This window comes from Typha latifolia, chromosome 1 (genome assembly GCF_019914945.1).
Source record: "Typha latifolia isolate L0001 chromosome 1, TyphaL0001v2, whole genome shotgun sequence".
NCBI lineage: Eukaryota > Viridiplantae > Streptophyta > Magnoliopsida > Poales > Typhaceae > Typha > Typha latifolia.
This window is the reverse complement of record NC_133086.1, coordinates 4,523,111-4,548,167: the sequence shown is the minus strand read 5'-3', so window position 1 is coordinate 4,548,167 and position 25,057 is coordinate 4,523,111. Positions and strand designations below refer to the sequence as shown.

Genomic DNA, 25,057 nt, shown 5'->3' with positions numbered 1-25,057 from the left:
CCCTTAAAATGATGGCCAGTTTCCTCTCCTTTTTTTTAACTAACTTGAGTTGCACTCCTTGCTTCAATGATCAATCTCTCACTCTCTCACTCTCACTTTCAAACTTTCTCATTCTCTCACTTTCTCAATTCAATAAATGTTTGTTGGGATGCCATAGACTATCTTGGGCACTTGCTTATGAACTCAAGCATTAGTGAGATAAGTAGCTTGAGGTGCACTTAGTTTTACTTAAGGGGCTTCTCTTTTCTTTTTTTTTCTTTTTTACATCATCAACAGAAGTTAAATAATAATTCCAACATTCTTAAAAAAAAAACTAAAAACCTATAAGCTAGAATGACTCAACCACTAGTGACCTCTTATTAAGAAAGAGGATTTGTAATTAAATAAATAACACTAAAACTATGGCTCTGTTTCATTTCAAAACTAGACTCAAACCCCTGTACAAGTGTACCACCAACCAAAATTCAGCAAACCGTATCAACACTTAAATAGTTAAATGCCAACTTGTAATTGTCTAGTGTGGAGACTTGACAGTGCTTAATTTTCTACCAACTTAACTAATTGTTTGCTATTATTCTTTAATTTAGCCCGTAGGTGGAGGATTTGGAAGCTAATCAAAGGCTACTAAGCAGTGATCACTTTTATTTCAAAAATTAAGACCAACTCCAAGACAAGGAACGCCAGGTCCCCTTCTCTTCTTTGTCCTTTTACGAAAGTCATCACGTTGTAGCACCGACAAGATTCATTCCGAAGCACGCTTGTTCTAAATGCCATAAAAGTTTATAACCTAATCCTCTTAATTCAATCAACATTAAGATCGTCTAAGTAAGCTTAAATCTAACGCAACAACTCATGCTCCCAGCATGCAGCATGCACGTGCAGCCACCCTGGGAGTAGTACGATTAATGTAACTGTTCGGTGGAGCCACATGCATCTGCTTTTGTTTCCAAGTGTATTGTTATTACTTTCGTCATCTTGCCTTAGATTTTCCATTACTCAAATTAACAACACTTTTAATTTTTACCGTAATTATTGTTAGTTTAATAAATAATAATAATAATTAATGCTTTGCCTTTGCGCCATGTGGTTGCAAGCTCATCTTTGGCTGTTGTTCGTCTGCTGCTGTTCCCCCTTGCATTTTACCAGACTACCCTTATCCTCTGATGGAGGAGTCGGGGCGGCAAACAGCTCGTACGAGAGCATTTCGGTCTAGTCGTTATCCCCGCAGCAAGGGGGTTATGCCGTCACATCACAGCCGTTCAGAAACAGGGGATGTTGTCTGATCAACCACTAAGCGTGATCACGGGCGTTCGATCTCCATCCTACCGCGATGCGGGCGGATCACAAGGACGCGTTTCGGGTAGGGTCACCAGGCACGTGACTCTAGCGTGAGTCGCGGCACGCGGGTCCCACGGATCATGTGGTGCAGCACGACGTGCCAGCTCGGCCGCGGTTCGAGCACGTGGTCCACCTCTCGTGGGTTCTCGATGCCTTTAGATTCTCGCCAAAAAAAAGAAAAAAAAAAAAGCGTGGATCTTTCACCAAAGGATCATATTAGTTTCAAGCTAATTAACGTGCGCTGGTATCCTTTGTGATATATTAAGTAAAAATAGTTAAAGTCATCCTATTTTTTAGTCATTTTATATCATACGTTAGTGCAAAAATAGCTTTCAATGCAAATCATAGCTTATTCTTCCATAGTTTGACTCTATCTAACTTCAAAATTAAGCATTTAATATCGGTATACCCGTTAGATATTCTATTCAAAATAAATAATATAAGTGCTAGAATCTCTGTATGTAGTGACACTGTTCTAGCTGACAGTATTTTTGTGTGGATAATTAATTCTCTTCATATTTTTAACTGAGAGGTGCGTTAAAGTGTCATTTACCCTAGTTTTTATAATAAGGAAACATTTCATTCAAAGAGGTAGAAATTTCTAGAAGATAATTAGTTAGGTGCAACTTCTTCTATGGGATTAGGTGTAACGTAATCTCGCACCCTGGTGATGGAGACGCACTACTCTTTTCTTTTCCTGCTTGTAGCACCGACGTGCTACCAGATTTGAATCCGACGGTCCCAGATTTTTCTGAATAAAAATATATTATAAATTAACAAATGCGATCTCTTGGATTCGACCCACTTTCTGTCAGTAGGTTTATTACATGCCTTCCTAAGCAGAGGAGAAAAAAATATTTATATCAAAAGAGAAGAATGCTCGTAGAGAGCGTCGGTGACCGACACGATAAGTGCCGACAGTGTTACCGGCATCAACCGGTCACGATAATTTAATGCCACACCAATTATTTTTACTTTTATTTGAGAAAGAAAAATAGAGAGTAAAATTATCATTTAAAAGTTGAGGAGATTAAACTGTGGGAAAGAAGAAAAAAATTTAAATAAGAGAGTCTTTTTGAAAAAAATAATAATAATATCACAATAGTATAATTAACCTTAAAAAGTGGTAAGTTTTTGATAAATTAATAAAGGGTGGTTAGATCCGAGAATAAAGCTGAAGGCATTCATTTTTAAGAATACTAGCATACGATAGGAGGGGAGGCAAGACATGCATGCCCCTAACCATGTGACATGTTCCCTTCGACCAGGCAACTTCTCCCCTACGCTCATATACCTTCATACATACATACATACATAAATATATATATTATAGTTCTTGCCCCCTCAGACTTGGATCAAGCTTAATTTGAACTACTTTATGAACATTGAGATTAATATTTGAGTCCGTTGTGATTCGATTTCTTCAAATAAAAAATAATAATATATACTTACTATGAGTAGACGCACTGCTTTTAAAAATTAAAGTACTTGCCTGCAGTAGTTTTGCTTCCCACTTTTTGGTTATATTGGGCCAGGATTGCTCAAGGTTGGCCCAATTTATTTTGGGCCTACCTTGGTCATTCAAATTGCCAAGGTTGGCCCAATTTATATTGGGCCTAATATATAATTGTTACGGTTCCAGAACTCCTTTTTGCTTCTTCTAAGTTTAACCCCAAGATTGTCCTCTCTGGATTCACAAAATAGACAAGCATCATGGATATGCACACTAAAGCAGTGAATGAACTAAAAGTGAGCCCTTTATTATTATTATTATTATTATTATTATTATTATGGTTTTTTTAGGTGTATACTCTTTAAAATTCACTCGTTTACTTATATTATCTGCATAGATACTTACTCGTAAGTCTTAATAATTTAATATAAAGAAGATAAAAAATGCCTTTAATTAAGAAACTTTATTAAACGTTAGAATAAAGATAGTTTTGTGTTTTCTGTCTAAATTATATAATTTATATATTAAAGAGAATTAACTTAATTTCTTATGATTAATTTAGTCTCATTATCTATAAAATAATAGTCGTCAAACTCTAACTCCTCGAAAATAGGGAAATTAACAATTTCTTGGATGGGACTTTTTTTTTTGGTGGGATCCATTGTTCAATAAGGAATTATATTCATTTGGGGAACAAATCTTTACTAAGTTTTCTAGTAAGGGTATGTAGAAAAGGATTAATTTTTGGTACGCACTAAGAATAGTTAAGTTAGGATGAACAATTCATTTATGCCATCAAAATATTCCGATCTCATTAAGAAAGTTCAACTCAAAGACTTGTCCAAAATAATATTTTAATTTGCGTTCTGTTTTCAGATTATGATGGTCTTAAACCCAATAACTTTTCCTACTTGTACGTGGTCATCTCTTTCTTTTGGAGTTGTTGACCATTATAGATATTTTTTTAATAATTTATTAAAATAAATCACATTAATATTTAAATATTTAAATATATTTATTTTAAATAATGCTTCATGTTTCTAGGAAGCTTTTTGCTTTAAAAAATGCTTAGCTGTTAAGCATTTTTATTATGTCTAGAGTCAATTTTTTTTTTATATTTGAATTTAAGATTAATCTAACTTGGTAAATAATCTTTAAATTAAATGTAATTTGGTCAAAAACTCTTTCTTTTGGGAAAGCTCAGGTTAGTTGGAATTTTATTTTATTTATTTTTAAAAAATCAAACTCTCCCTAAAACATAATAGCAAAATTGGGAAAAAAAATTTTAGACGGATTAAAACTGATTATTTCTTAAGCTACATTACTGGTCTGAAATTTTATTATATCACTTTCTTAATCAGCGATTTATCTAGGCTTTTATCCACTGGCGTGGTGTTTACGTAACGATAATTATAATATTTTCAGTAAATAGTTTGAGGACTATTTATATGAGAATACTAGATTGGTCAAACACTAGTAGTTATGCAAAGGCCCTTTACGCAACTATCAATGGTCCACAAAATTAGTTCTTGCCATAGATAAATTATAATTTATAATTAATTTTAAATCTAATATTTTATTTGTGGGCAGCTCAGTTTAAGTTAAAGCTCAGCTAAATAAGATATGAGGTTGAATCGAACATATTTTCAAGCCAAATTCAGATAGAGTTAGTCCGAAATAAATCTATTCTTAACCCGAGAACTTATTCTTGGAACCGAGCCTATCAAGGCTATGTTTACATTAAAGGAGTAGATATTCAATACGAACCTAAAAATTTGTTTTATTTTGACACCCCTAACATTATTCGAGATATGGAGACATGAAGTGGATTTTTGGGACCATATTATTCTTACCAATATATCTACTCCCTAATAACCTCCTAACTTTCTTGTTTGAAATATTTAGTTAGTTAATATATTTTCTATTCGCCTCTCGCTTTCCCTGCTCTCTTCTACCTTTTTCCCTCTTTCTCTTCTCCGATTTCTCTCTCTTTTTGCGTTTCTCTCAGCGATCACTTTGGCGATTCCCGATCGTTTCCATGGTGGGAAGAAGAAATTAGGGTTTCAGTGAGAGCTCCGAGTCGTTCGTGACTCGGTGCTCTTCGTCGGGGAAGAAGAAGTGGAGATAAGAGGATATGATTACGATCTCGTGACTCGGGATTTAGGGTTATGATCTGAAGAACCGAGGTGTAGAGAGAGAGATAAAGAGAGAGAGAGAGAGAGAGAGAGAGAGAGAGAGAGAGAGAGAGAGAGAGAGAGAGGTAGCTAGATGTTTGTGAGTCGGCCGGCGGTGCATCCCGTGGAGGCGCCGCCTCTGACGGATGCCGCCGCCGGCGAGAATCCGCCGCCGAGGGTGAGGATGAAGGATTTACAAGGCATGCCGGGGACCCCTGGCGGCCTCGCGCTTCGGCTCTCGCAGTTCGTATTCGCGGTCGCGGCCCTCTCCGCCATGGTCTCAACAAACGATTTCACCTCCGTCACCGCCTTCTGGTAACTTTCTTTCCTCTTCTCGGCAACCTAATCCTTTTTTTCTTCTATTATCCGTTGCAGAAAATTTCGCACTGTCAGTGGTGTAATTGACGAGCAAGTGAATGCTCTTGAGATTTGTCTCAACTTCTTGGTGATCAGCAGTGAATTACACCTACACCCGCAGTTTTCTTTTCAAATTTCCACAGAATAGTAGCAATCATGGCATTAAGATGTCCTTTCTGCTGACGCCCATACTAAGTTAGGACCCGTTAGTGTTAGGGCATGCTCTTTTGTTGCTAATTTCAAGAATAGTAGCATACAATAACTTTGGGTAGAATAAACACCACGAAGAACATAGGAAAACAATAACCCATTCAATTGACTGCAGTATGACATAAACAGTCCAGAAACTTCACACTTGTTTAGCTGCACATAGAGACCTTCAAGTGGAATAATTTGGTCCTCGGGTAGTTATATACATCTGTGTCTCATTAGTATACATTTACACCCCTGAATGCTAAGTATATTAATTGATCCTCATGTAGCTATATGCTTTTATGGCAACAGTTTGGTGTTTAGTTTTCACGATCCATTTAGATTTGCTTAATGGGTTAAGCAATACTATTATAATTTTATGTATCTAATTCAACTTCATTTACTGTCTCACAAGCGCTCGGTTAATCTTTCACTAGAACCTAGTTTTTCTTCTTCTTAGATTTGTCGAAAGGATTCCTATTGTCATTTGATATGATTTTCCCTACATGATGCGGCTGTTTTGATTCTCTGAGTTATGAAAGTATTTCCTTCTTTTTTAAAAAGACTTCAAGGTTGACCTTTTTATCTGTTGTGCATTTGATTTATAAAGTAGTTTGTAGATTTAATTGTTTTAGAAATTTTTTTTATAGACAGGAAATATGTGATTGGGACATTTGAAATTTTGTTACTAGGGGCATAGACCTGTCCAATATGATTAGTTAGGACTCGTGGTTGAAGGTAACATCCTACCTGAGATGTTAATCTTCTGAATAATCCTCCCATAATAACCTTGTTCATTCTCTCTGTCTTGATAAGACTCTGCAAAGCTTTCCATTCTAACGGTGCCTCCATTTAATTAACAAGGTAGCTCTAGTACTCTCTTTCATGACCTTTATCAATGCTACAAGGAGATGCAGTATGCAGTTAATTCTACATAAGAAGAGAGTCAAAGAATTTTCAATATATATATATATATATATATAGTTATGATGGTAGCTGAATACCGTCAATAGATTAAGATCTTCAAGTAACTAAATCACTACTTATGCTCTTGAGAATGCAATGTTGTGGACTTAATTCATTAGAGTTCCTCTGAACTTTGTTGTTCATCTTATCTTTTTGCAAATACTATGCTACCCTAAATGATTTTCTCAAATATTAGTGAACTCGGTCTCCAACCTTGAGTGAAATAAGTTCAATTATGGTTCATGTTTGGAACAACAGTTCTAGGATTATGAAGATCTTATGCAGCATCTTCTAGGTAAGAATTTACTTACTTATGGGCTCAAAATATCCAAGTAAAGATTTGAAGGAATAATTTTATTTCCTAATTCATAATGTTGAATAGGTGGACATTTTCGAATGTCAACAGGATGGAAGGGAATGCCACATTTTCTAAAGCTTTTCCTCCATACCAATAGAGTAGAGAGCAGCCCCATATCCAATTCGGATCTGCACTAGCAATCCCATTTGGACCTGCTTGCCTGAACGGGATGAGAGGCATATCAGGTCCAAAGGTGCAATTCTAGATTATTGGAAGTGGCTTAGTATCACAAATATTGCACTATTCTTATCATTAAACCAAGTGTGTGCAAGAGAATCTAATAGTTATCGTTAGGAAGGAATGATTTCAGAACAGTGAGTTTGGATCTAAAGGTCAGGTAATTGAATTTCATAGCTCCTTTAGAGGTCGTTTGGTTCACGAATAAATGACAAGGTTTATTGAGCTTTTATCTGCCAAAAGGCCTCAAACTGGAAGCAAATGAACCTCCTGTCCTAAATTACAATGAGAAACAAGTCCTTACTACCCTTTCCTCTTTTGCCAAGTAGACAAATTACCTGTTTGATGAACAGAATGAATTAGTAATCTTTGATATGCAGCCTATCTTGGAAGAAGAGAATTGAGCGAGAAAGTGTTAGTATTCGATACTGCATTATTTTGACATCTAGGAAGCTTCACTTTAGCAAACGTATAATTTGGAATATTCTGTCTTTTTTTTTGAACTCATGAACAAGTATCCATTTACTCTTTATGTAACAAGATTTATTTGCCATTCAATAAATTAATGTCCGTTATTTAGGTTAGTGAATTATTTTAATGTAGTTAATAAGTCAAACAATTGTACTTGTACAGGAAGACCCACTTTATTCATTATTTTTTATTGCTTATTACATTAATGATAAATTGGATTTTTGTTTGCTCTTAGTATCCTATCTCTAGGGTAGAAAAATTATTTGGAAGGTCTTTTGCTTAGGATTTCAACATGATCAATGTTCTTTGATGCAAGTACCGAACATCAAATTTTCTGAATATGTCCACGGTTATATTCCTGTCTTTTTGTTAATAAATTGGGACCATGCATCTGTGTAGTCGGCATTCTAATAGTTATAAGTATGTGTATTCTAACTTCCATCAAGAAAACGTTTACAATAACTTTTACTCACTATGTAACTTTTCCTTAATATGATCCTGCTGTTGAATAACACATGCTGACTTCTGTCATTGCCTATCTGGCCTGAAGATAGAGCTGACTGACACATATGTATCAAGGATCAATATATTAACATCCATCAAGATACTCACGGATTTACACATAGTTTCCAGTTTCGGCCGATCCTGAGTGGGATCGGCCAAAACGGATCAAGATCGGCTATAGCCGATCCCGATCCGGGCCAAAACCAACCAGTTGGCTGGTTTCAGCTGTACAGGTGGCTGCTAGCAGCCGCCTACAGCAGGAGCTGTCTGCTGCTGCTGACAGCAGTAGCTAGAGAGAGAGAGGAAGAGAGGGGGAAAGAGAGAGAGAGTAAGGGAGAGAGAAAGGGGGAAAGAGAGAGAGGGAAAAAGGAAGAGAGAGTGAGGGAGAGAGAGGGAAAGAGAGAGAGTGAGGGAGGGAGAAAGGGAGAGAGAGTGAAAAAGGAAGAGAGAGTGAGGGAGAGATGGAAAGATAGAAAGAAATAGAAAGTATAGAAAATAATGGATATTTCAGGCTAATAGTTAAAGGGATAGAAAAAAAGAAAGGGAGGAAGAAATGTTTTTAATTTTTTAGTTTTTAGGCTTTATATGTGAGTAATTATTATTTCTTATTTTCTTATAATTTTTTTGAAGTTTTTAGGAATTCCTCAACATTTTTAAATAATATTTAGAATTTTATTTAATTAAAATAATCCAATCCGATACAGGCGGCCGATACGGCCAATACGTATCGTTTTTCCGGACGGCCGATTCCGATCCCGATACTAATTTTTGGAACCTTGGATTTACATGATGGAGAGCTTCTATCATTTTATGTGACTTTGATGTTCTTCTTATGATCTTGTTATAATAATTTTTGTAACTTGCATTAATTTATTCTGGAAGAACTTCTACTTGTCCTCTGCAAGTATATATTGTTCTACACAAACAGTTTATGAAGCAATTCATTAGCCATAGAAAGAAAATTTATGCATGATAGCATCATTTTTATTTTTCATGCAATGAGTATTTGTAAAGTATCCCTTTTTGTTATCACATTATTTACTGTTGATGTTCACTTTAAATTGAAATGCAGTGATGAAGCTAACATAACATGTCATGTTATGTTAGTAAGACATTATAAATTCATGTAATTGATTATTTATTTGATTCTCTTGCGTCAGTGTATACTGATGCTACCTTTGTTTGATTCTCTTCATACAATAGTTTATACTATTTCTAGATGCTATTTATATGCCTAATCTTTTATTATCCATGCAAAGCTTTAGCATTTGCAGCTTTTCAGGAGACAGAACTGATGCTAACTTTATTCTGCAGCTACCTCGTTGCAGCAGTTATCTTGCAGAGCTTGTGGAGCCTTTCACTAGCTTTTGTGGATATTTATGCACTTCTTGTTAAACGCTCGTTACGGAATCCCGGGGCGGTCTGTTTATTTACTATTGGAGATGGGGTAAGGAAGATTTTACATGCAAATATATAAGCATGAGATACGCAAACAATATTTCAGGCATCTGAATGATCCTTTACATTAATGGTGGCTTCCCATTTCGTTGACCAGAATTTTTGTGTTCGTGTATTTCTCAGAGATGAATAAACTTTCTTTTATTGCACACACAAGCTTGCTTTCTTAAATTTAATTGGTAAATGATATGTATTTTATCACTGCAGATTACATACTCTCTCACCTTTGCAGCAGCGTGTGCATCTGCAGGCATTACAGTGCTGATTGGTAATGATCTAAATATCTGCGCTGAAAATCACTGTGCAAGCTTTGAAACTGCTACTGCCATGGCTTTCATTAGCTGGTTTGCACTTTTGCCATCATTTCTTCTCAACTTCTGGTCACTTGCTTCCAGGTGAAAAGCCGAAGAATAACTACTCAGAGCTGCTTGTGGTATGGCTTGATTTCAGTATTTGATTGTTATCAACGGTCAAATTCTCGTTATTATTTGATTGTTATCATGGTAACTAGGATAAGTTATGCCACAAATCAGGATATTGGAATTTGGAACTAGCCATCAGCCAATGCCTGTACGTTGTGGGTGTTCTGCATGAAACTTTGAGCTGTTCCAGTATTGGGGATTCTCTTGTACATAATTTGTTTTGTCAGATGCTTTCATGTGAAACGTTCATTATTTTTGTAATGGTCATATAAATATATGAGGTTTTTTCTTGCCAACTGATTCTAAACCCAACATTATCAAAATGATGCTATCTTATTTTGCCGTTTAAGTAAGGCTACTGTACATAACTAACAATAAACTGAGACGTACATAGTGTAACACTGAATTATGAATTATGATTTGTGAGGGATGAAAAGTTCATTTTGCGTTTATTTATGGAATAGTTTCATACTTATTTAGCTATGCTCAATTTTTGAACTTGATTCCGGTTGTAATTATTTGGTGCTGGGTTGTAAACTAGTATAATTGTGCGATTATTATATTTAATGTGATATAAAAAGTAAAGATATTTTGATAAATGATTAAAATACATTTTATAGTAGATATGGATGGGAGCAAAAGAGAAAGAGGAAAGAGATGGGAGAAAATGATTGAAATGATGGGTAATTAAACCGACAATTTTTTAGGATAAATAATTAAATAATAAAATACAAAATATTGGATGGAAGAGGCTAGTATTGCAATAAGTTGTTATTTAGTTACTATATTAATGTTGAGACTTGAGAGACTCATACTGAAATAAGCAAATTAAATGGATATCTTTCAATTTTAAATTATAGGTAGGCCTAATTGGTTCAATTCCAGCTCCCAAATTATGCAGTATAGATACTTAAAAAACCCCAACACTGCAGCTAATGAACTCAGATAGGCATTCTCTATGTGCGGATTGAGTAAAACGGAAAGGCATCATCGTATTGAAGGTTTTAGCTAGCATCTGGGTCCACATCGGATCCAAATGTTAAAGCCATTAGATCTGGATGCTGACATTGGACCCAAACAGAAGAAAACTACAGAAGAATAATCATTCCAGTTAAAGTTGAATATAACCTGTTATTTGCAAGTAGCGAGAGACTATCACATATTATATTATTTTATTCCTTTAATTGAACAAGCTCAATTTTGCTAAAATGCTCACAACCTAGTCAGCCGAAAATGTACATAACAAGCTTCTCTCAAGCAACTTTTAATTTGAAAAATTATAATTAAAGATAATACCAAAATATGATACTAAAACAAGAATTGCACCGTATTTTCCAAAAACAAAAGGAAAGAAAAAGGAGAGAGAAAGGAAGTAAACAGGCATTGCACCACTCTATCAATCATCTATATCTGCATATCTTCAGCTCACTTCATTAAATTCTCCATCAAACTTCTTTAACAACCAACCATCTTACTAGTCTGGTGTTATCATTCATGCAAAGAGTTGCGCCTGCACCGGCACACATATTCAGGTATTGGTCCCTCATCTCCTATCACCCAAGGATGCTTAGCCACAGCTTGCAAAGTTATACGGTTTTGGGGATCTATCAGCAAGCACGGCAACAGAAAAGTAAAACAAACAATTTGGTAAAATGGAAACAGTTTCAAATAATAGCCGGCGAGTTATAATTCAGAATTGCTAGAATTTACTTACCTTTGCAGAGAAGCCTTTCCAGCAAGTCCTTCAATTGGGGAGTGATGTCATCCGGTATGAGCAAAGGTTTTTTTACAATCTACTAGAAAGATTCGCAAAAAGTTAAGCATACACAATTTTAAATATATAAATATGTAGGAATTCTTAAGAAATACCACTAAATAGACAGCACCTTATCATAAGTATCGTGCAGAGTATCTCCAAGAAATGGATATTGACCCAAAACCATACAATGTAAAGTAACTCCTAGAGCCCAAGTATCAGCAGCTCTACCATGGTAGGTCAAACCTGCAAGAAGATACATAGATAAATTGTTGAAAGCATCGTTTAGTCAGTGGGTATTAATGATCCCCAGCAAGCAAATAAGCCCCACGACCAAAGACCTGATGACTCACCTAAACAGCATTCCGGAGCAGTGAAAACAGGAGTCCCTGGAGATCTCCTTAGTACGTCATTATCATCCTGCAGATGAGAATGAAGTCAGGTGGGTACGGTGCACCAGCAAATTGAGAACTTATTGCATGTACTCTAGAAAGTAGAAACTGCCATACTTAAATGAAGTACAATAGGATTTAAAGTTATATGGGATAAATATATATTTGACTCAAAATTAGATGGGAAAGAAAAAGAAACCATGGCAGAGAAATAGGACCAATCATAACAAAAAAATATTGCTCTATCAGCTAGTTATGAAATTTTCATCATTTTTGTTTGAGAGAAAATACATGGGAGACAGATATGCTCTTGAATTTACACTGATGCCTAGATTTTGAGACACCAAATTAAAAAAATCTGAAACCTGCCCATTTTATTTGAGGGAGAAAATCCTTAGGGTAAAAGTATTTACTACATAACGCCGTGGTAGAAACACGTATTCATTTACTTAGAATACTGTTTTCAAAGAATAGAGTGCAGAATATCAAAATTACCTCAAACACCTGGCTGACACTGAAATCCCCTATTTTCACCATACCGCTGCTTGTTACCAATAGGTTATCGGGCTTAATATCCCCGTGAATAATATTCTGTAGAGAAGAAAAACAAAAACCAAAAATATAATAAAATTATGGAATGCACAAAGAAAGAACCTTAAGGAGGAATAAGTTACTTTTATCAATGACGTCATTAACCACTAACAGACATGAACAACACTCTTTAATGAATATGGAGCAGCTAGAAATAGAACCCTTCAGAATACCTCAAGGTTTATCAGTATTGCAGTCAATTTTTTCAGCAGACCATATATTTTACATAGATTCAGGGAAGAGAAACCCATAGATTCAGTAAATGGTTACAAATCAATCAAAGCACTGTTTGGTGTTTTGACTTGCGACCTTGACTAGCTTTGACAGGGTTGGAACTTATCCAACTGCTTCTAACACTTCTAGAGGTAAACATCCAGAAATTCTAGATTCAAGTCTAGGAAGCACTGATAATAACACTCTAGTAATATGTGTTCCATGCACCATGCCAGATACCCCATTAAAAAAAAGAAAAAGAAAAAGAAATAGATAAAAAAGAAAAAATAAATGAGAGGTGGATTTCAACTTTCAAGGACTATTAAATTATGATTTACAGTCTGATGAGAATTTATAGATAGAATTTGCTTGGATAAATTTGGTTCTTAAAAATGTGCTGTCAGCTTCTTTGATTCTTTATGCCTATGATTATTTATTCTTTTTTTTTTTTTAAAGTTGTTCTTTGGCAATGATGTGTTATCTACAAAGTGTACACATTGTTCTGCATTAAAAAATAGCCCATTCAAGCAGTTATAAGGTGATCTTGATTAGAAAAATGCTACACCTAAAAACTATGAAGCATCGACACAGATATATGATACAAGTGTGATAAAATAGAGATAAATCAACATGTCAAACTTGAAGAACAAAGATATGATACGTTGTATAATATACACATGCTTATTTATGCTTATACACAAAGTGATATGGTTGTACAATAAAATGGAACATAGATCTAAGTGAATGACAAAGAAGATATCACATGGTGAAATATGAACTTATGATATACTCGCCAACTATAAAGAAATTCAAATTTACAAGTTGATGCATCATGTGCATCAGCAATCTTAGTTCAAGTATTTAACATAATTCCAGATGTAAAAAGATGAGAACTTGCAACACTAATATAAATTGAAACTATAACTTCCCTCCAAGCTTAATAATGACATGAAGCAACACATGTAATAAAGATAATAATATTTCTTTATTAATATCTCACATGGGAATGGAGATACATGAGCCCAGCAACTATGTCCCGGAGGTATCTTCTAGAAGTGTTTTCTCCTAAACCACCAGTTGGACCAGAGCCTTCACAAACCCATTTGCCTTCCACATATTCTAGAACTGCCAAAAAAATAAAAATAAAAGAATATATCCACTTGCAGCATCTTATAAAGAAAAATTGAATAATAAACTAGCTGGTGAATTAAAAAAAAAAGAATCCTGCCACCAGTAGGCTGAAAATCTGCAGTAAAGAATAAGTGTGTACATACCCATATAGAAGTTATCTGCGCTCGGATCATCAATCACTTCAACGAGGTTAACTATATTAGGATGATCCAACATTTTCATGATGGATACCTGTGAAAAGATAAATAAATGGTTATAAACTTTCGCAAATCACAACTATCTGATAATTGTCACACAATATAATTTTTGGAGAAAGGATACAAGAGTGGCTACCATAAAGGAAGGACGCAACTAAGTAGAGCAGAAACTCATAAGAGAATATCCTCAGCTATGAAAATTAATTACTTTATCTATTTATTCAGCAGAGAAAGTTCTGCTTCTAATATTTTGTTAGAGTAAACATAACTAATGTTACATGAAACTCAATTTTAACCGACGCCATTCCTCATCAAACAATCGTGCCATTCCTGATGCCTTTACAAAGCCCCAAAATCTTTTAAATCAAGTATATCTGGTATTTAACTGTAGCTCAGTACTGGCGGCTTGAAAGAAATTCATTGCTGCCGCATATGCTGTATCTTGTATCTGATATAAGGATACCAGCCAGACGGAAGTCCTTGTCTCTGACACTTTCTTTTTCTTACAACTTTTTTTAACATTTGACAATCGGCAAAAGACACTATTGTGATAAATGAAGTACAACAATGCAGGTATTTGAGTTGGTCGAGAGCATGACATAAGTCTACCCATTTACAGGAGAAGATTTTAGAGATCAAGTGTAGAAAATCAACCATTTACAAGTAATGTATGCCACTCATAATTTGTCAAAGATACTAAAAATCTAGGGTCAGTTCTATCCATTGGAGATATGCTCATAGTTCAGGTCCAGCATATTCACTTTTATGGTGAAAATCATGTCTCCTTTTATTAGCTATTCTAGCTAACATAAAGCTACCTTGACTCAGCATCCTAAACATTGCTTGTATATTGTCATGATGCTAAGGTCTAAACCCCTGTATTGTCTAGTATTGAAATGAGTTGAGCTGTCTCAAAGTGTATCAATTATAGGCCAGAAAACTGGTTTACACTATCAGCTCTTCTTGTCTCATGGGTACTTATGGTTTCGACTAAAATAGAGAAAAAAAGGTTGCTTCTTGCAAAAAGGAGAATAGCATCACACATCCAACTGTGAACATGAACAATCCATTCCCTCTTATTTCAGTATGAGTCACTACAGCATCATTCATGCAAAGATCCACAAAGAGTGAGCTAGATCAGTGAACCTATAGCATTGTTCAAATGAGGACCACTATCATTTATGTGAGGATCCATATATATATATATAATATTAAAGTGTCATCTTTGTCTGTTCTCCAACTCACTAGATGGAAATTTGTTTAAGCATAAATAAACAGATTGTGCAATCTAACCACAAGTTAATCACTGCTTTAACCGCAGGAGCTCGCATTGTTCAACCTATAGAACATTTTTAACTAATTGAAAAACTTAAAAGAAAAAAAAGACAAAAAAGCATAATGAAGAACACTTTTTGTTACATTACATAATGTGCATGTATTCCAGGGAACAAGTGCCCCTTGATTGAGACAATCACAAATGCTGGTATCATGCCAATAAGGAACCTATGCAACATGTATCGTTGAACTAACTCATGATATATACTAAGATGGAATTATCAAATACCTTTGTGTAGCTTATTACACCCCAAATACTATTGAAGTATTTGAGCATCAACTAACATATGAATAAAATTATAAAATGATTTCTACATGCCCTGCAGTCTTATTAAACTTATTAAAATGATTTCTACATGGTATTCCTAGAAAGCTCCTTGAGCCTTATTGTTGACATACTTTGTACAGACTGAGGAACAAAGTCCTTCCAAGGCACCATAATAGAACAATAAACTGACATATTTCAATTGCTTGTACTGCCCAAAACTTTGATTAAACTCATTTAATGGAATTTTCACTGGTAGGTTTGCTTATCCTTCCTTCTTCTGAGTATCTTCCAGGAAGGCCTTTTAATCTTGGTCCAAGGCTAGAAATTGGAACACAAATCTGCTTGTTCCTGTCCTTCAACGGTTCAACCTAAGATGAATTCTTCTCACTTTACTAGCTCATATTGATAGTTCTACTATTTATGCCACATTTAAATTCCGTGCAAGTAAAAAGAATAACCTACTTCTTGCAAAGGTAACTCCTAATCTAACATTAAACTTTCAAGATGACATTATAACCTTGCCAAGCAAGACTGGGATAGTAAGCAGTCTATGAAACCTATGTCAAGTAAAGCATCTCTTTGGTTAAGCACTTGTTTGATCAAAGAATTTCAGGGACTTAAAATTCTTAACCTTCTGAAGAGCCAGAGACAAGGAAAGGTAGTATATGTAAGCCATATATAAAAAGCCAAAATGTACTGACCTCACGAAGAACATCAGTCATGGCAGTTTCAGAAGGGCCCACTCGCAACTTCAATAAATATGGTTTATGGAAAACCTGTAAAGAATTGCATTAGCTACAATTACTTCAGCCAAAAGTAAGGAGTAATTCATAAAGTTGTCAGGATATTGAATAGAGAAATCAGGGTTATTCTAACACCTATAATTGCTGATATTAAAGAAATCAGAGTTAGCATGTGTCGTACCAAAGCAATTATTTTTAACAATGACCAAACCTGATAAATCTAACAATTACAAAATATGAACACAAGAAGATTGCTTATAAAAGAGTCATATGACCACAATAACACAATGTATCAACAATGTCAAAACTTCCACAAGAATATGTTTACTGTCATCAAGAATAGGTTGAGAAGGCAATGAAAAGCAGTAACGTCACCTTTATTGCATATTGCTTTCCGTCTTTAACACTTTGATACAAAACCTATTCAAAGGAAAGAAGGATTAATTCATTTATTTCAACTTCAGTATCTAATCTCAGCAGTAGCACTTACCACTTTACCATAGCTACCAGATCCAATCTTATACAGGCGAACATATTCGTTAATCATCTTGTTACCATTTTCATCCTGAAGCATGTTCAATGATAAAAGTTATATTATCACTAAACATGACATACATGTAAAGCAAACACACAATAGTTTCCTTTTTAATCTGTTAGAGAAAACTTAGATAAAAAGATACCTCTTCCACGAACGTAATAACTCTTAATGCATTCAATCAAATAATGCAACGAACTACAAATAACAAGAACTGTGCCAAGAGGATCTTTAAAGAAATTGGTAAACAGTCCATATTTCTAAAAGAAAGAAGTGGAACCTTGAAGGCTTGAACATCCAAAGCTGCTCATGTTTTAAATATAAATCATCCCCAACAGGCCACTAATACAAACATACCAAATGTTGACAGAAACCAAGCTCATCTGAACATCACCCTTCTATTACAGGCAAAACTGCTGATTCAGTTGTGAAAATTTATAATGCGCAAAGATTTAAGGTGCTAAGATATAAGAACTAGGAAGTACATCATAAATGTTCCTTCTTATCTCAAAGCTACTCTAAAAGCTATGCATAATTTGTTAGCAAGTTATAGATCCTAAGCAGTGACAAGGAGAAGCATTGACTATATCGGATTCAATTCCAACATAATCATCAGAGTATTACAGCCTTCCAGCACCTGTGCCAGCATGACTAAGCTTACAAGTCATGAAGACATTACATAGTTTTACATATACAGCATGTTGCTAGAGATGTATAGAGTTATTTATCTATGAAAATTGAAAAGTCAACCTACAATAACAATAAAGATCAATGCTGTTGATTATCCTCATTGGAAACAAGAATGCATCATGGCACAATGACAAATGCCACAGAGATATAGAAGATTTTCTCATTTACATGAGAGAGGCAGGACCTTGTACGTTTCAATGGACCATTCATACTGTATAGATAGATCAACAATTTCTACGATAGCCATATAAAAACACAGTAACAACCACAAAAAAAGAAAACTTTATATAAATTTCCCAAAACGATGAGAGAAGAAACTATTGGTGTACCTCAGAGACAGTACGTTTCTGAGTTTCCTTAACTGGGACTTCCCTACATATTAAGCCATTTCGAGCTCTAGCCAAGAGGATCTCTTCGGAACGCTTAACAGACCGTCGGGAACCATTATCACTCTCATGCAGCAAGCTTAGATTGTCTCCACCGTAGAAGCTGCTGTCAGCATCCTCCGTGCCTTCGGGCAGTAGGAAGTCTCGAGAGAAGGGGGCAGTAGGGCTTCGAAATGAGCCTAGGGATCTTCGGGGCTTCCTAAAAAACCCGAAGCAACCACAGCAGCCCATGTCTGTCAGGTCTGACATGGAAAACAAATCCCCGCACATGCAGACCCTCTGAAATCACAGAAGGCATGGGAATTAAGAAGAAACCCCTTGAGAAATACCAAGATTTTCCATTGTTGAAAGGCTTCACATCAGATGAGAGATTCCTTCTTTAAACCCCATTATTTGAGAAGGGGCTAAAAATTGTTCCAGCTCAAAAGATTCCACCTCTAATCCCTTTTGCTTAATAATTGGTGGAATAGAACAATCGAACATAATCAAGGCATCAAATCAGACAATTACCTCGGCGCAGGAAAGAAGGCAGCAGCGGAAGGACGGCTGGGTGCTATAATCCCAGGAAGAGGAAGAGGGGATGCCACTCGGAAAGCGGGAGGAAGGATGTGATGATAAGATTAACGCCTCGGCTATCCAACTCCACCATCTCAAGAAGAAGTTCCCCTCCTCTCTCCTCTCCCCTCCCCTCCCCTCCTCTCGCAGATTTCTTCGTCTCCTTTCCCGACCTCAAACCCTTATAACGCCAAACAACATCCACCTATATCAAGACGCATACCTCGTGGGAGGAGGTAAAAACCCCCCAAATTGCTTGATGTATTCGTGCGAGAAGCAAAGAATTGAGAATCAAATATAGACGAGGAGGAGGAGGAGAAGCAGGAGAAGGAAGAGGAGGAGAAATTGGAAGCTTAATCGATTAATTAGGGAGGATTCAGAAGGGAAAGGAGCAAACAAAGGAAAGGGGTAGGAGGAGAAGGTAACCCTAGATCTCGAATACGGGGATTCCGTCGAACGCGCGAAAAGCGAGCGAGCCTGACAGACGGACAGCGGACCGAGGGAGGATCGGTTTGTCCAACGAGGCAGGAATTTAACAACCCTACTATAGCGTATCTTGTCCTCCAGTATCAATTACATGGAGTCCATTATAAATAACTCTCCTTTTGTTTTCTTTAAAAAAATAGTCCATTATGATAGATATAGCCTTTTTAATTACATTATTGAAGTGTTCTTTAATATTTGCCACTCAAAACTTTTCAAATATTATAGTTATACTTATATTCGTCAAAATATTTCTGGCAGGTTAAATACCAACCATAACTAAAAATTACAATATTAATGAGGTTCTATTGTAGATTTATTATTTTTTAAGTCATAACATTCTGCAACCTATATCGAGTATACTATTTGTGTAAATGATTTGGGAACTTGTAGAGTAATTTAAGATTATTTATTCGAGATCACAAGATTCACAAAACAACGTGACAGCTATGATAGTTGACTCTTTGGTCAAGGCTTTTGAAATATACGGGCTGGATTTGGGCCTTAAATTTTAGCCCAGATAAAGATGAAGCCCATGTGGCCCAAACTTTAGGCCCGGGCCGACCCATCCCGTGGATAAATCTCAGACTATCCATCCCAATTCCCGATAAGTGAGAAGGAGGAGAATAAAAAACTTAAATTGGAGCACACCTCGTTGGAAATTATTCAGTTCATCCGACATCGTCGGCGAGGAGGAGTGTGGTAGGGAGCCAAGCAATGCACGGCGGCAGTAGCAGCCATCTCCCAGCATCCGTGAGTTGGATCGATTCGCTCTTGTTGATCTCTTCTTCTATCTATTGTCTCATCATCTGGATCTCAGATCTTTGATCTTTCTTTTTCTTATTCATTCGTTCCGAATCCTCGTAAAATGGATGAGTGTTTCGCTGGGGAGCATGGGAGATTATTGCGGTGGCGGCGTTTGTTCTAACTCTGAGCAAGATCGAAGTGTGGTTTTGGAGTACCCTAGTATGGAACTATGGGTTCAGATCTAACGCGCCAAATGGTGGGGAGGAAAGACAATAGAAATATGAGATTTTAGTAGATGTCATAAAGAACGAAGGGAAAAAGAAAGATGGATTAGAAAGAGCGTAGGATAGCATAAGCACCGAGTTAATACAAATGCATGTACATATGAAGCACAAACACTGAGTTGGCTTTGAGATTGCAAACTTTCGAGTTTCAATTTGGCATGCTTGTAATTTTTCACAGTATCGTCATGTTTGATTGGGAAGTTGCTTTCTGTCAACTTGTGAAGTTTCAATGTGGATCGGACTTGAGTTCCTTAAGCGAGGTATATGTTGATGAGGATAGGAAGGATGGGTCCCATGATAAGTGCTTAAGCCTCGAGTTGTTTGAATTTTAATTAGAATTTGATCAATTAAATTATGAGGCAGAGCCCCTGTTCCTTTATCTAAGCATAATATTTTTTATTTATGTATGTGTGTTTGTGTGTATGTGGAAGTCTTAAGCACTTCCCTATCTTTCATTTTGCTCTGCCTTTTATTTGCCCGTCAGTGTTAGTGACTTTCAATAAGAATAGAAATTCATGAAATTCAACTATAAATGCTTGTTCCATGTGCCATTCATTCTGTTTTTCTGATAAATAATCTTGTGAGCCTGCACTTAATCTTGGATACTTGTGAAGTGTTTGTTGCTCATCAAATCTTCTACTCATAATGTTCACACTATTTCATTGCAGGGAAGTACCTTTTTCGGATTTACCAGACTGTGTAAAGGCCTCGGGGTCATACTTCTTGGTGGATATGTTTTACTGCAAATCTTCCCTTGGGCTTCCAGTTATCTTGCACTTATTCCAGCAAAGTTCAGTTTACTTCTTAAAACATGACTAAAATGCAGCTTTTATAGCTACTTTATGCTTCTGTTATCACTAATGAAAGTCTCTTCATCTGTTAGTGCATCCATAGATACTCTGTTGTGTTTAGCTACAGACGGTAACAAATAATTTCAACTTACAAGGGTTGAACAGTAGGTTCCAGTTTTGACTGTTTCAGCAAATCATTAGATTCGAGTTTCAACTAAGTGGGAAAACTTATGAAACAGATAAAATGAGAGAAAAAACAATAAAATTAAGCATATAACAGAGTATAGAGTACCATTTTGAAGTTCATAATGCTTTTTGTGATAGGTGCCGTTTTGAAGTTCATTATGCTTTTTCTGGCCTTTAGGTGTTGTTGTTTTCATTTTTGAAACATCAGCTCTCTAAAGAAGTCACATTGCAAACTGATACTTCTAGGATCCCTTTGGATGCTTTTGAGAGTTCAAATGTAAGTCAAATTGAAAATTTTCTGTTACATCATAAACTTTTATTTGTAGTATAAGTAGGCCCTAGATGTTATCCTATTGGGCATGTTCTTTGAATTTGTAGGAGACCCATATTACGCTTTCATATTAGGCTTTAAATCAGATTTCTCTTCTTTGATTTTGATATTATTAACTAACAGTATTGTTATAATTTGCTATTTTTGCTGGTGACTAAGAGATGGGTATATACTCACAATTAAAATAAAATACAAGCACAAACAAGTAGATTCAATATAAACATTCAAGAATGTATCCATAGCATCATTCTCACTTTCCAAGCTTTGCTACATCGTGTCAGACCTAGTCAAAATACTGTTAAACATCAACTACCTCAATTTTGTGTATAGACATTAGATAATAACATGATAATATAATTTATATAAGACCTAATTTTATCTATGCAAGATATAATTTTATTCTCTTCTGTAAAAGAGCAACTTCTAGTATTTTAAATACAAATACATATTTCTATCTGAGTTGTCATCATCAAAATCTTATCTTCTTTTGTTATGCTTATGTTGTAGAACTATCCCATTTGCATGGAACCTGATCACTGCTGGTTACATCGAGCAATCTCTTCCTGGGGTATGTTTTTGTTTGTTCCTGCTTCTACTTTAAGATATATTCTGTCTACTGATTCTTTTATCATCTACTTATCTACGTTTCATGAAAAATTTCATTACGTGAACAAATGGGTAACCATATCAATGTGGTATTGATCCTGTATGATAATATTAACTTCTATTCATAATGCTCTTGCTCTAAAGACGCAAGAAATCAATCTTCTACAGTTCTACTTTCTGGAGGTTCTATTATAATTTGTGAATTAAAGTATATTGTAACTTGTGAGTTGTGACTGCATTTGCGATAATCTCTCTAGTTTGATTTCAGTATACATGGATTAATTGGAGCTGTGTAAGAAAAGAGTCTCTTAGTATAAGAGGCTCTAGTTGATGTGGGGTATAGCAGCTTACATTTATTCAATCAGTAAGGATTGCTGTGCCAATAAGCCATTGCAAAGTGGCACAAATCTTAATAAGATCAACTTTTAACGTTGCCATGTGGTGGTTTGCAACACAAGAGCAACATTCCCATCATGTTAACCTGCAGGACAATTTATGTCCTTATCCCCCATTACTGGAAAGGTTGCTTCTGTCACTTGGACCCAGATCACCATAGTGCAAGGCGCTATGTCTTACTATCATAGAGGATTGGTATGATAAACAACAACAAGAAACTGAACCATTTGTGCAATTTAAAATGAATCTGTCTTACTCCTTCAGATTATCTTGGGAGAAACTTGATTGATTAGTATGGTCTTTTAATGTTATGTACTCGAATGCTACAAATTATCAAGTATTTATGATGCAGGTTGCAATCAGCACAATTGGCCTTCTTTTCTTTGGGAAATTGTTGGAGCCATTGTGGGGTTCGAAGGAGTTTCTGAAGTTCATATTTTTCGTGAACTTTTTAACTTCGATCAGTGTTTTTGCCACTGCTATTTCATTATATTACATCACAAGACGAGAAAGCTACCTGTAAGTATATAGTGTGCATGAAGAATCTTCTTTTTATTTATTGTTCCAACTTCTTTAGGATGCATACTTGTCACATTTTGTGTTTCTTATTGTTTGTAGAACCTCATCATGCATTTTGCTATGGCATCTTTAGATTTTTGGTAATTCTTCTAGAGGCTACTTGTTGTAGTTGACCATTTATATGGTTATGGAAATGAATCCATACTGTTGATAGGAAGAACCAGAGCTGTGATCTGAACTTTTTATCTTTTCTGGTTCTCATTTTTCATCCTACGCTATCGTTTGTATGCACATTCAGCATTTGACATCCTGTTAATCTTACTTTACAGTTATACACCTCTTTCTGGTTTCCATGGGGTTCTTTCAGGATTCCTGGTTGGCATTAAGCAAATTATACCAGATCAAGACTTCAGATTATTTTTTCTGCTAAAGATCAGAGCGAAGGTAACCTTCCTATGTATGATCTCTTGACTTAAGTGCCAAATAGTTTTATCAGAAGTACGACTGAAACACAATTACATTCTTTTCTATGATAATTCCCAGTGGCTGCCTTCTCTTGTCATATTGTTCTCAGTGGCCATAAGCTTCTTTGTAACAGAATCTATGCCTTACCTTCCAACAATATTATTTGGCATTTACATGAGTTGGATTTACCTTCGGTACTTCCAAAGCAAGCCAGAAACGAGCCTTAAGGGAGACCCAAGTGATGAGTTTTCCTTCTCCAGCTTCTTCCCAGAGTTTTTGCGGTAGAGTTCTGTGCCTTTAGTATTGCTTAATAAATATTCTAAGAGATGACATTAATTAAGGCTGCTTGTTTTTGTACTATATTGTAGGCCAATTCTAGATCCTATTGCTTCAGTATTTGATAGGCTTCTTTGTGGAAGATCTGAAACTTCAGGTGACTCCAGAGGCTACACGTTAGGTGGATCACCCCTTCCTGGTTCAGATCCCATTGAGGCATCCAGAAGAAGGTATATTCTTGGTTGTAAACACTAGATTCACTTTCACTAGTATAACTCTTCCTTGCTGGTAAGAGAGGGTATTGCTAAAAGATGAACAATTTCTTATGGAGATAGGTTTTCTGTTTTTTTTTCCTGTAGAAACTTGGTTGATTCAATTTTTTATGAGCTTTCAAATGGTTAGTAGGCGGTGGCATATGGATTAAGTAAATGTATTCACTATTTCCTGATTGATCATATTTGTCTTTGGCTATTCTATTTGGTTCCTTCACCAACTGTTTAGTAACTTTAGTTGGCATCCAGTTAAAGCTTGTATAGGATGTGTTGTTTGGTGAAAAGAGTTGCTTTGGCATCGATATAGACTTTAAAATTGCATCACATAAGATGGGTCAACTTTGACACACGTCTATAAATAGTCTCAATCAGAAACAATGTAACCAACCAGGGCGAACAAAGACAGAAACACACACACATGTATAGATAATGGTGACTTGGTAGTTTATCCAAATATTACTTTACTACTAATCCTAGAATATAAATTGCCTTTTTAACCATGCTGCAGGGAAAGGGGAGCAAGGGCATTGGAACAAAGATTAGCAGCTGAAAAATTATCTACTACTCCAAGCCCAGAAGGAAATGAAGATGCCACTGAGAATGTCTGAAAGCAATTTTGCTTGGAAATTATGTTTGCCTTTTCAAACAAATCAGATTGTGTTTTTGAGTACTCACTTTGTGACGAGTTCCGATATCCCTGAGGATGTCTCAGAATTTTTCCTCAATGTTGTCTGGAAGAATACCTTATCAAGTAGACTTTTCAAAGATATGCCGAAATTTCTGTAAGACAGTTGTTGATGCAGTTACAGTTACTAAGTACGAGCATTTGCTCTATCAATCTAAAAGCTAATCATGCTAACTCTTTCTTGGGGTCATTAAAAAATTGTATCATGTGATACACATTCTTGTTTTCCGAGTATCTTGTGTTGTACTTCAGTAAATGATAGAAATGATGCCAATCTCGTGTCTTTTCTTGTGCCTCTCTAGCACTTTTGAACTTTTGTCTTTTGATTAACTTGTAGTTGTATACCACATGATA

General features: G+C 35.7%; 3 protein-coding genes across 6 annotated transcripts; 2 read left to right on the top strand and 1 right to left on the bottom strand.

Annotated features, from left to right (window-relative positions):
- Positions 1–4,679: 4,679 nt before the first annotated feature.
- Positions 4,680–10,166, top strand: LOC140780291 (CASP-like protein 5A1). 4 transcript variants are annotated; one of them, XM_073125725.1, is made up of 5 exons: positions 4,680–5,280; positions 9,305–9,437; positions 9,656–9,716; positions 9,844–9,881; positions 9,982–10,166. In XM_073125725.1, exons 1-5 carry the CDS (start codon positions 5,060–5,062, stop codon positions 10,000–10,002), a joined length of 474 nt encoding a protein of 157 aa, XP_072981826.1. In that variant the 5' UTR covers positions 4,680–5,059; the 3' UTR covers positions 10,003–10,166. The 4 variants fall into 4 exon arrangements, with proteins under 4 accessions (XP_072981826.1, XP_072981824.1, XP_072981825.1 ...); XM_073125723.1 differs by having other exon boundaries at positions 9,656–9,881; XM_073125724.1 differs by having other exon boundaries at positions 9,844–10,084.
- Positions 10,167–11,020: 854 nt separating this feature from the next.
- LOC140800230 (serine/threonine-protein kinase GRIK1-like) lies at positions 11,021–19,227 on the bottom strand. Its single transcript, XM_073154910.1, has 12 exons — positions 18,618–19,227; positions 18,051–18,386; positions 16,987–17,061; positions 16,872–16,916; positions 16,455–16,529; positions 14,097–14,184; positions 13,823–13,947; positions 12,514–12,609; positions 11,980–12,046; positions 11,757–11,872; positions 11,585–11,663; positions 11,021–11,474 (listed from the first exon to the last, which is right to left on the bottom strand). The coding sequence occupies exons 2-12, from the start codon at positions 18,375–18,377 to the stop codon at positions 11,359–11,361; spliced, it is 1,209 nt and encodes a 402-aa protein (XP_073011011.1). The 5' UTR covers positions 18,378–18,386; positions 18,618–19,227; the 3' UTR covers positions 11,021–11,358.
- A 524-nt stretch (positions 19,228–19,751) lies between these two features.
- LOC140780689 (rhomboid-like protein 19) lies at positions 19,752–24,996 on the top strand. The gene is made up of 8 exons (XM_073126397.1): positions 19,752–19,898; positions 20,845–20,966; positions 21,992–22,052; positions 22,839–23,005; positions 23,335–23,449; positions 23,549–23,751; positions 23,839–23,976; positions 24,527–24,996. The coding sequence occupies exons 1-8, from the start codon at positions 19,863–19,865 to the stop codon at positions 24,624–24,626; spliced, it is 942 nt and encodes a 313-aa protein (XP_072982498.1). The 5' UTR covers positions 19,752–19,862; the 3' UTR covers positions 24,627–24,996.
- The last annotated feature ends 61 nt before the right edge of the window (positions 24,997–25,057 follow it).